At 42.3% G+C, this 12,022-nt stretch overlaps 1 protein-coding gene across 1 annotated transcript; it reads right to left on the bottom strand.

Moving 5' to 3' along the window:
• Positions 1 to 240: 240 nt before the first annotated feature.
• On the bottom strand, positions 241 to 4,962 carry LOC109779261 (uncharacterized). Its single transcript, XM_020337863.3, has 5 exons — positions 4,662 to 4,962; positions 3,715 to 4,032; positions 2,109 to 2,310; positions 1,100 to 1,328; positions 241 to 658 (listed from the first exon to the last, which is right to left on the bottom strand). The coding sequence occupies exons 1-5, from the start codon at positions 4,758 to 4,760 to the stop codon at positions 427 to 429; spliced, it is 1,080 nt and encodes a 359-aa protein (XP_020193452.1). The 5' UTR covers positions 4,761 to 4,962; the 3' UTR covers positions 241 to 426.
• Between the last annotated feature and the right edge of the window lie 7,060 nt (positions 4,963 to 12,022).

Raw genomic sequence — 12,022 nt, 5'->3', positions numbered from 1 at the left:
CTCTACCTACGAGTGCGCCAAGTAACAGTCAAAGACTTTGACCAGACGATAAACCCCCCATTCAGGCTTTTGTAAGGATGGACCACGCGATAGAAGGGAAAAGTGAGGACTGCAAACAAGCATGGGCAAAACTGAGGACTAAACAATGACAGCCATCAAAATAAAAATCCCATGAAGGTGCCCCCGCTACAAATCTACTCCTACTATCCTGTGAAACACGCATTTAAAAAACGAGCCACATGCAAGCAAAAAAGGTAATATGCTTTAGGTTTTGACAACACTTCCTTTACGAGTATAGCTGATCGGTGGCAATATACGAACAAAACATGGTCAGATTGAACACCACGAATTTTCTATATCCGTATAATTAGAACCCACGAGAGTACTTATGAAATTTCCATCAAATTTAGAAGTTTGATTTCCGTTTTAAACTTCACTAGATCTTGTTCTCGTATCATCAGCAGCACCTTGGGTTTCATCTGCATCCTCATCCTCGGCTGCATCTGTAGATTCTTCAGTACTCGTTGTGGCATGGCTGGTGTAATTGCTAGTTTCTGTCGCATTATCCTCAGTATGTTTATCCATCATCCCAGACAGAGCCAACTTCGGAGACCACTCAAGGACATCATCAATTATATTAGAAACCTTCTTTTGGTACCTGAAGACAGAAAAATAGAAGGTTATGCAACTAGATTTCAAGCCCTCCGTTACCAGGGTCCGGTGCCTCCCTGGCAACACACGACTAGTTATAATTCACGGCAAGAACCACATCTATACTGATAGTATTCTCTTTGACAGGAAAATATACACTTTTGCTAGTATATAAATTCTAGTTAAACACAGTGACCCAATACAGGTGCAAACCAAACATGTGATTTCTCTATTCTGGGAACAAACTGTGGACTGTCGAAATAACAATTGCATAGGAGCTATCTTGAAAGTTTAACTGCATATGTGCCAAAAAATGGAAGGCAGGTGCCTGGAATATATTGCTGAATGCAGAGGAGGCGTGCTTGATAGAACACTTCATTGACCGAGTTCATCGCTCAGGTGACACTAAGGCATGTGATAGGAAAATGCATTATAGAAAAGAAATTACCTCGCTCTAGCTGCTTCATCTGGAGCGTGATGTCTAAGCAGCAATATCACCAATAAGGCAACAGTAGCATAGATAAGTCTTGACGTCCACTTTGGTCGCTCTCCCTCATCCTTCACAGGCCAAAACCGAACGAGTTCTCTAAATGTGGTCTCCTCTGCATTTATATTGGGGAAGAACCACACCCGTTTTCCAAGAAGAACCCATAGTACGCCAAAGATGGCAGCTCTTACTGCAATTCCATCGAACATGTAAACAAATATCATCATTCCCAAATTAGAGCATCTAACAAAGGAATGCAAGTGGGTATGTGGGATAATCCCACCACATAAAATAGTATGGCAATAGAAGCAACATAAGCATGCACCAACAGCACTAGTAACAGCCGGCTGGTAAATGTTTGCCTGAAACCGCGTCACTTAACAATTCCTAGTGCCGAATTTCTTATGTTCTCTCACTAAGGAATATATGAAATGAAGATATTGTACATGAAGAAACAAAAATATGTTCAAACTTTATCATGTACAACACAAAAGAAGAAACCCAATCCAAAGGAGAAATGGAACCTAGGCTAGGCAGCCCATAGGGCAGGCTAGGTAGAAGCCCTTTATAACAGTGCCTGGAGTTATGGCGACCTGCCTACTGTTATTTTGAATAAATTTGCAGCTCTATGTCAATCATGCAAATAGATGTGCAGCAGTGCCAGCTGAGACATTTAGTTCTACTCCGGACGGTGCCACCAACAGGCATACTTAAAGTTTTGCAAGCAGCATGCAAAATCAAATGTTAGATACTCCCATAGCAACTTAACTATGCATCTGTGAAACTGATATACAAGACTTTGCCTTTACAAAAATACTAAATAATGGCATATTATTCATGAATGCAACACGGAGAATGTGCATTTTTAACGCATAACAAGCAATACACGCAACTCAGACTGCTAGGGCTAACTGCCACTACAAAACCAGAAGATGGCAAATATGAGAGAGATCCAGGAAGGGAATCTTACATAAAAGCAGGGATACAATGAACAGTAAAGCTCCAGCGCAAGAGTACAGTACCACAATCTTGCATTGGTATGGGTAAACTGGAAATAAGCAGACTGCCAACGCAAAGACAGGCCAGATAAATGAAAGAATCGTCTGCCACAAGGTCCGTCTTTTGAGAAACATCCAAGCGTAAAAACCATCATTTTCAGTGAATACTTGTTCCTGTAAGTACAAATGAAGCTTTAGTTCAATATAGGAACAAACCCACAAAAAGGATAATAACCTGAAAGCAACAATCTGTAGTAGCCCTTTATTACACCGCAACAAGAAGGTGAAATGCATTCGCTACACATAAATGATAAAAAGCCAGACAATGTAGGAAATCTGCTGGTTCAGACTTGTATTGTTTCACTTCATAGGCTGATAGTGTCATTATCTTACTTGCTACGTGCATCTGGAACAGACAAGGTAATGAACCTCCTACTCATACAAAAAAATCGCTTGACATCAACAAAAAAGTGAAATGCATTTGCTACACACAAATTGTTAAAAAGTAAGGTGCAAAAAAACATAGGTTCACACGGCGATACAGCCATACGGGGACACAGGATATAGCAATTTATAGAAACAGCTACAATGCAATATGGAGAGTACGTACATAAATAATAAAATAATGCTATGTGATGAAGACAATATAATAGTTTGAAGATGTGAGATACGGAGAAGAGATCAAAATACCATGACATATGGTGAGGCCACTAGCACAAGGATCAAAGGATGCAGCGCATATAACAGCCACAGGTGAACACATACATCAGAAGTTCAGAACAGAGGAGCGGAACGGAGAAACAGAACACATAGCTGCACTGAAGCTGGACGAAAACTCACAGTTCAGGAGGCAGAGGTGGCACTTAAGCTGGAGGGGAAGGCCATCTCCCTCCCCCCCCCCCCCCCCCTCCCTCGCCAGAGGTGGCACTGACGTATCAGCGGCGTACCGGAGCCCTCTCTCCCTACCTCCCTCCCTCTCTCTCTCTCTCTCTCCCTCTCCCTCCCTCCCTCCCTCTCTCTCTCTCTCTCGATAACTCACAGATCAGGAGCCGGAGGTCGCACTGAAGCTGCCCCGTTTATCCTCCCCAAGTGCCCCTGTTTATGGCTGCACCCTTGCTCACGACGTATCAGCGGCGTACCGGAGGCGTGTCCGGAATATTCTCTTCTCTTTTAATCAGAGAAGGTGGGATACTTGGGGGATTAGCTTATCCACGTATCGCCGGCGTTTTATACGCAGACACGGCAGACTTGGCCATATCAGTGCTTCGGTTTCACCTTTCATAGGCTGACACAATCGTTACCTCACATGAACACATGCATCAATTGGAAAGGACAAGGTAATGGTCCTCTAAATCATACAAATAAACTCACTTGATACCAGAAAAATGATGATAAGAATATGAATGGCATATAAACGATTGCTTTCTTTAATAACACTAAAAACAACTTTAGGAACAACCACACACTGGGAACATTAACTCTATAGGCTACATTATACAGGAGACAGTAGTAACCACTAATAAGAACAAGTAGATGTCATATGATGAAGCATTCTTCCTAAGCAGCACATAAAGTTACCTGATGTATCTCCAAATGAGCAGGCCAGGATGATAACTTTTTCTTTCCTGGTCTCACAGTTTTCCAAACTCGGTCACACCTTATTACGAGGTTCTTGGTAAGCAAAGTGTTGACAATATCTTCAGCTTCCATATCTTTATCCGGCCCTAAAATTTCCCCAACTTCTGGATGATTCTTGATGAAGGTAGTAAAATCTTTTCCACGAAAATACTCAACGCGAGTTTCTTGCATGACAGCCCATCTCGATTCCAGCTGCTTGTTATCCCGAACCTTCTCAGCAAACAATTGATACACATCTTTCTTTGGAACTGGCTCCTCCTATACAGCAAAATGTTATTTTATCACTATTAACCATTAGGGAAGAACATGTCTAAAATGTGTCAAAAATCTTGCAGTCTGATACAAAATAATATGGATGACCATAGTATCAAATCTAGGTGATCCAAAAAGTATCCTGTCTGCTCTCAGGTAATCAGGTGTAAGCAAATAATGGCAAACAAACGAGGTATCCTCTGTGAGGATCCACTCATGCGGAGGTCCATAGGTAGAATATATCACACACCGAAGTGAAGAAGTGAAGTGGAGGCTACAAGAGTGAACACACCCTAGCAGCTGGAACACGGTACTTCAAGGGCACGGCACAACAAAGTCCCCCCCCAAATCCCAATTTGTGAAAGACGAATAGAAATCTTTTAGCCACCAGTGCATCCACGGAAGCAACTAGACAGACCGAGCACTTCGCCGGATCTACTATAAAATTCTGTGAGAACGCCCAAAGCTGTCCAATTTGTAAGAGGACGCCCTTATACCCTTCTTACAATTATTTCGTTAGACCACGCCGAGCATTCCAACCAACATTACAGAATGAATCTAAGGTGCCCCTCAAAACACAAAAAAGTGCACATCAGAACAGCATCTTAACTAAATGTACGATGCAAGGAACAGACCTGGGAACAGGCACGGGAGGAGCGGGAGCCGGGGGCCTTCTTCCCCTTTTCCTTCTCCGCCGCCTTTGCGGCCGTCGCCTTGGCGCCCTTGCCTGCCATCTTCGCCGCCCCGGCCCGCAACGCTGGAGAGACGGCGAAACCCTAGCCCGTGACGGAACCAGGCCAAGGGACTGGGTCGAAATCCGGATCTCACGTCCGATTCGAGAAATTTCGCCTTTCGCCGGTTTTTCTGCCCACCTCCCTTCTATTCCTGACGTGACGAGTTTTTTTCTTTTTGACAAACACCTAACGTCAACGAGTAGAAGCGAGAAACTCTCGTGTTTGCCATCTCCGAGGATTTTGCGGCCGAAAAAAAAGAGAGAAAGCCAAGAAAATTAATACTACTACTCCCTCCAATCCCATTTAATTGAGGCGACCACCGTTTTGCAAAAAAAAAAGAAAACAAAACTTCATTCCTCGGCATTGACATCGACACTAACCTCCATTCTCCTCGACATCGACACCCACTCCCTTCCATTTTCTCCTTCATTCCGCTCGAGTGAATTTCTTCATGCTCCGGCGATTCTCCACCATCCCCTGGCGTCCCCGGCTCCACCGTCTCCTTGGCTTTTGGCTCCATCGTCCCCAACATTCCTCGACTCCATCGTTCCCTGACTCTACCGTCCTCTGGCATCACCTAAAGCAAAAAAAAAAAAAACATCCTTTTTGTTCGAAGCGGCAAGGAATCGTCGGACCTCGTGGCTACCACGTTGGATCTGCGTGCGGCGGTGCTAGATCTGGTGCCGGCGGCAGCGAGTCAACACGGAGCCGTCGGCAAGACCTGCGACTCGTACACCTTCCCCACCGTGCGTCCTCTCTCTCTTTCTTGGATAACTAGCAATGTGCCCGTGCGTTGCAACGGATCCAAAGTAGAATAGTACTTGTTCACAAACTTGAAAGAAAACACTCTTGTTTTGATATACATATATACCACTAAAAATATATTACGTTTCACTCAAAATATATTTCTCAGGTTGTTTTGATGAGGCAAGGGAGGGATGTGGTTGCTTTCAAGATAATAAAGGGTTTTCTTCAAATTGGAGTAGAGAAGTGGGCTATTGTTGCAAAAACGCCATAACTTACCTCGCAGCCATTAGATGTAGATCTAATAGTCAGAAATGACGGATGGCAGACACACCATCATCACCAACTGCGTCTTTTATAGGAGTAGAGAAATGCGATAATGCGGTACATACTCATCAGCATATGTTCTTATTTGTAGTTTTAGTACTCTCCGTTGAGTAGATGTTCTCCCCGCCATGTAGATGCAGTAGATGTAGTCCCTATCTGTAGATGCAGTAGACTTGTTCATTTCTTGCTCCATTAGATGCAGTAGATGTTTTTGTTCTTGGTTGTAGATGTTGTTGATGTTCTTGTCCATTTCTCACTCCATTCGATGCAGTAGACTTGTTCATTTCTTACTCCATTAGTTGCAACAAATACTGTTGCAAAAGTGTCTGGGTAATGCAGTAGTAGGGGCGTGTTTGTTTTGTGACATGGGTGTTGCATGCTTGGCCTGGACCATCCCTGAAACTCGCTTGACAAGTGTTTGGATGGTGTCCTGGGAAAGTAAACGTTTGCCTGGCCTGGTTATCCTTGGATGTGTGATTAGCTTGGCCTAGATATAAAAAGAAAATGAAAGAAGTTGGCATTGTCATTACCTTTGCCAGGCATCCCATCTCTTGCGCTTGGCCAGCAGCCTGGGCCTAACCATGAGCCATGAGCCAAATGTCCTACGTGTGAGTATTTCTTAATCACTAAAAGACAAAGTAATAGCCTAGGCAGGAACCAAACACACATACACCAGGCCAGCATTGTCACGCAAAAACGTCCACCATTCTCAGCCTCCGCCCAGGCACTACTTTTCCCCGGGCATGGTGTTCAAGTATCTAACCAAACAGACCCTAGATGCAGTACTCCTATTGTTTGTAGCTGTATCCGCAATATTGTCTGTAGATGCAGTTACTTTGGTAATGCAGTACATGTTGCAACAAGTACTATTGCAGCAAAAGAGTAGATTATATCTAGGTGTACATTATGCAAATGTATAAATACACTTAGATGACCTTTTGAAGTAGTACTCCTACTATTCGGTAGATGCAGTAAAATTTCTCTGATGTTTGTAGTAAATTCCTTTGTTGTTAGATGCACTTAGATGACCACGTGAAAAAAAATTGCTAATGTTTGGAGTAATTGTAAATGAAATATGTAAATTGAGTATGCATTTGCAGTTACTGACTTATTATTTATTACTCCTTCAAATGGAGTGTAATATGTACATTTGCAGTACTCCTGTAAATGGAGTACATATGTACTTGCATTTGGAGTAGATGACATCTGTAAATGGTCTATACATCTGTGCATTTGGAGTAAATGACCATTTATCTTTTGGTATGACCTATAAATGTATAGTGTAAGCCTCTGTAGATGACCATTTGGAGTAGATGTAGACTAGATGGAGTACATTATTTTGTTCATCTGCATATATTCAACCATATATATGAAGACTATATTATTATTCAGTCTATCTTAAGTTGATGCAAAAGATGTAGACTAGATGGAGTATAGGGTAAACTATTCAATTTGTAACAGTAGATGCAATAGATACAGTAGATGCACTACAAATTCCTCTAGTGATCTCCTTAGTGATGGGGTACATAGTTCATTTCAAAGTACTCCATCTATAATCTCATTTAGTGATCAACTATAATCTTAGCAGAATTAGAGGAGATAGTTCTTGATTTTGTTTCCTTTTCGGTTTCCCATGTGGGCAGGACTCTCAATCATCCGGCTCATCCCTGTGCCCGCCGAGCTGCAGCTCAAGAGGGGACAGAAAGTTGGCTTGATGAGAGCCCGAATTTTCTTATCAGCAGCCTTCGGGCAGATTGTAACCGAATTCTAGTTCATTAATAAAGCTCCATGATTCGTTGCAAAAAAAACTATAATCTCGAAGGTTTTCTGATAGAGTTCACCATCACATTTTAAAGCTATAGGTAACCTTCCCCCACTCTGCATTCTTGATTTGTCCATGTGTGGTATCTTGTAACCCATACCTCCTTGATCTTTCATAACCTCCACCATGCATGACTGCAGCATTCTAAACACTCAGGCCAGTTTCTGCATATCATCCTCATCATATGCCTCTTTGACAGATTCTATCAGTTCTTTTAAATTGTAGGTGCAATGGGAAGCGCCAAGGAATGTATGGAGTTGAAGAAGCTAATATCCATGACATTCACATCAGGTGAACTGTAGGTTGCCGCATCAACCTGATATCTAGTCCTAATTCTGTTATAGCATCTAGAAAATCTAGATCATATGGAAGAACATGTGTCTGGGCGTTGTCTTGTTGGGTGAAGATGATTCCATTAGCATCAGGCCACTAGGCTTCAATAGTTGGAATCACCGTTTGACAAAAATAATTCATCATCACATCCCTAGTAACTATGGTTGATTTCAGTTCCATAATCCCTTTGTCCCTGTTTTTGGTATTTCCTTGTGTTTCAATTTCTTTGACAAAGGCCCATGCTCGTATATTTCCATTAAATGTTACAAACCCTTGTTCATCAGGTATGGGTATGGCAACTTCACTTAAGAACATGATATTGCCATATTGTACTTGTTGTGAACAGTAAGCATCGGATCTTGTTCTTCAGGAAGGAGGTCATGTTCTCTTTACTTCTTGGTCATATCGAACCACTTTTCATCAATGTGCCCTATGTTTTTGCATATCAATGAAGGAAGGCATACCATTTGCTACTGTTGTTTGATTCATCATTGAAATGCATAATTTGAGTCTGTCTATCTTGTTTGCTGGTTTTAGATAGGGCTCGAGGTTGCTTGTGTGGCTCCCTATTTTGCCCCATCTGAACCTTCCATGCGATGTAGAATAGAGGACATCCAAAGACCTAGATAGTGTCCTCAATGTAGACCTTTTGTTGAGTGGAATAGAGGGTATCCTTGACAAACCAAGGCATGTCCTCTTTCTACTACATTTTCCCTTCTTTTAATTGGAAATATCAACCTCTTCCCATCTTGTAATCTGATCATTTGTCTGCTTCCGTTACTATTCATAGGTTTCTCCACTTCTTGGCTGCAATTGATTATCGGCAAAGAAAGCCACTTGCAATGATCATTGTCTTCTCTCATTAGTAAATACAAGGCGGACGCAAATGCACCACAGACATAGTCACTTTCAGATGATTCATGGAAAACTTCCTTGAAATATTTCACCTAACTTCTTAGTTTCACATATGTTTTGCCCCTCTGCGGCTCACTCGTAAAACATATTGTTCATAGGTTCCTTCGCTTCTTGATTGCAATTGGTCTTTGAGCCAATGGCCCAATGGGTTATCTAGTAGAACCACTTTTTTCTATCTCTAATATTGTGTTCTATCGACTAGCCCGGCTCCGACTTATATACCGGAGGCCTAGGGTTATGCTGCCCCCTAGGAGTTCTTGGATTCCCCGAAGAGAAAAGGTGATGTAGCACGGCATCATATAATATTTCTCTCGGTTAAGAACCAAGGTTTATCGAACCAGTAGGAGTCACCAAGCTAACAACGTTAGCAATATCTTCACACAAACAAATAAAAATGCTTGCACCCAACACTAACAAGGAGGTTGTCAATCCCCTTGTTCTTGCTAGTGACAGGATTAACAACAAATATTGATAGGGCAAAGCGGCAAAATAGTAAAGAGCAAATTGTAGGAAGTTTTGTATTAATGGAGAATAGATCCGGGGGCATAGGCAGCGACATCTCTCTCGAAAGCATGTAGTGGCATTGTAGACAAATTACTGTTGGGCAATTGATAGAGTAGCACAAATTATAACTATGATCATTCATGGTATAATCTCACATAGGCTTACGTATGTGGAAAGTAGACCATTAAACTTACTCACGTCTACCACTATTACTCCACCCTAAGACCGCTATCTAGCATGCATCTCAAAGTATTAAGTTTGCAAGAAACAAAGTAAGGCAATAAGCAAGATGACATAATGTAGACAGAAGAAAACTTAGCAATAATCCCCCATCGTTTTATCTTTAGACGCAACAACACAATACGTGCCTTCACCTCTTTTGTCAACGGACAAGATCTCTGCAAGATTGAACCCACTACTATGCACCACTCCCTCTGAAGAACTACTCACCTATCTTGGCCAAAGAAGACTCATAGAACGGAAAGCATACATAGCTATAAATTACACATAAAAGAGATTTCAAGAGAATAATTATAAATCAATGAACAATCTGATCATAAATCCATAACTCATCCAATCCCAAGAAACACGCCACAAGAATTACATCGGATAGATCTCAGAGGAGATCATTGTATTGAAGATCAAAGAGAGGGAGGGAGAGAGGGAGAGAGAGGGAGAGGGAGAGAGAGAGGGAGAGAGAGAGACATCTAGCTACTACTATGGACCTGTAGGTCCTAATAGAACTACTCCCACATCATCATGGAGGCAGCAAGGTGATGAAGATGGTCTCCCAATGAGTACCAAAACAGGGCACCAGATGGAATCGCTTCGAAACAGAGGCTTGTGGTGGTGATAAAATTCTTCTGGTTCACTTTTTGTGGTTACCGAATATTGGGTATTGATAGGACCGGAATTAGGTCAAACGGAGGCTCGGGGGGCACATGGATCCTAGGGCCACTTGTGCCCCTGATTTAAGATTTTTGCATTCTTCTTTGCATGGTTGTAAGACATATAACATGTGGGCTATTATTGCTCGTTGGCTGAGTAGGAATATGCTAGTAGTGGTGATATTTACGGGGGGTTTATGCCTCTCGTATTGTTGCTCATTTTGGGGTACCTATTAGATTCAACATGACATAACATGTGGGCTATTATTGCTTGTTGGCTAAGTAGGAATATGCTAGTAGTGGTGATATTTAGCCGGGGGGGGGGGGGGGGGGGGTTATGCCTCTCGTATTGCTGCTCATCTTGGGTACCTATTAGATTCAACATGATTATGAACTCCCCATGAGTTTCCTAGACTTCGCGGTTGTGCATTTTCATGGACTTATTGAGCATGGAATGAACGAATATATATATATATATATATATATAAATTAAAACTTGATATGTATCATTCTATTACTATCACCCGGCCTGCTCCGACCTTAGTTGATCACGAGGTAGAACATAGATATCATGTCACTTTGTAGGAAGCTGAAGCGCATCAAGCACTGGAAGCTATCCATCTGACAGAGGCCAATTTGCATAACGCTAGGCAAAGTTTCAGTTTTGATATGTACCGTCACCATCAGTAGCCATCAGCCAACACTGGTACATCGACGTGCTATACAAGCGGTTTTTAACCCCTTTCCGTGACGGTGTTTGGAACCGTCGCCAAGTGAGTGTGGGCGATAGGGGGGGTCCTTCCCACACGACCCAGAAACCGTCGGGGATAGGCCCTCCTGGCTCACTGGCTGGGGCAAAATGAGCTCGTGTGCAATCTGGCGGGGCATCGAAACCCAATTGTTTCCATTCGTATGTACATCCCACACGGTGAATCCCAGAAAATCATTTCCGTTCGTATGTATATCACACACAGTTCTTTGTGTGGAAACGTTTGTGCAAGGTGGCCTAACGCAAACAGTTCGCTGCCGGAAGCCGTGTGTGATTGTTAGTTGATCGAACACGCCTACTTTCTAGAAACCATGCGGGTTGACTGAGTTCATTGCCCATGGTGTTGTCTGAGTAACCGCCTGCAATAGAAAACCCCAATAAGCAGGGTAATTAGCCTATTATTGATATTCCATGTACTAATCAAAATGATATTTCTTATAAAACACACCAGATATTTCATATCCGTATAACAGCAACCATGATTTCATAATCGAATTACATCAGATAGCTTCGGCACTCAGTTACGCCATTACACAACAGCACCAAAATTCACATGCAACATCAAAAACCTTTGGAAAGTAGCATCATACACGGTAAATAGACAAATGAATCTTATCTGCGAAACTGCAGAAGCGGAAGGCACATGTTGAGCCTTCAATGATGTTGAATGTCCTTGCAACTTTAGGCCAGTGGCTATGGATAATTGCCCGCCCAACCTTCGTCCTCTTCAGCAAGACTTCAATATTGTACCGTGGATGTTGAATGAATACCTTCCTCGCCTCTTGACCATGCAGGTGGTTTGAGAGGTAATCATCGGTGAACTGCTTTGAAAAGTATTGAAAACAAAGATATGCATAAATCGCTGTTATAAATTTTGAAATGGCGCAAGGGGTAAAAACAAGGTAAAAGAGTTAGTACCATCCTATAGTTGACTGATGTCTTCTTCATTGTGCAAACAAAG

The sequence above is a fragment of the Aegilops tauschii genome, chromosome 6 (assembly GCF_002575655.3).
Source record: "Aegilops tauschii subsp. strangulata cultivar AL8/78 chromosome 6, Aet v6.0, whole genome shotgun sequence".
Classification (NCBI taxonomy): Eukaryota; Viridiplantae; Streptophyta; class Magnoliopsida; order Poales; family Poaceae; genus Aegilops; species Aegilops tauschii.
This window is presented reverse-complemented; position numbering and strand designations above follow the sequence as displayed.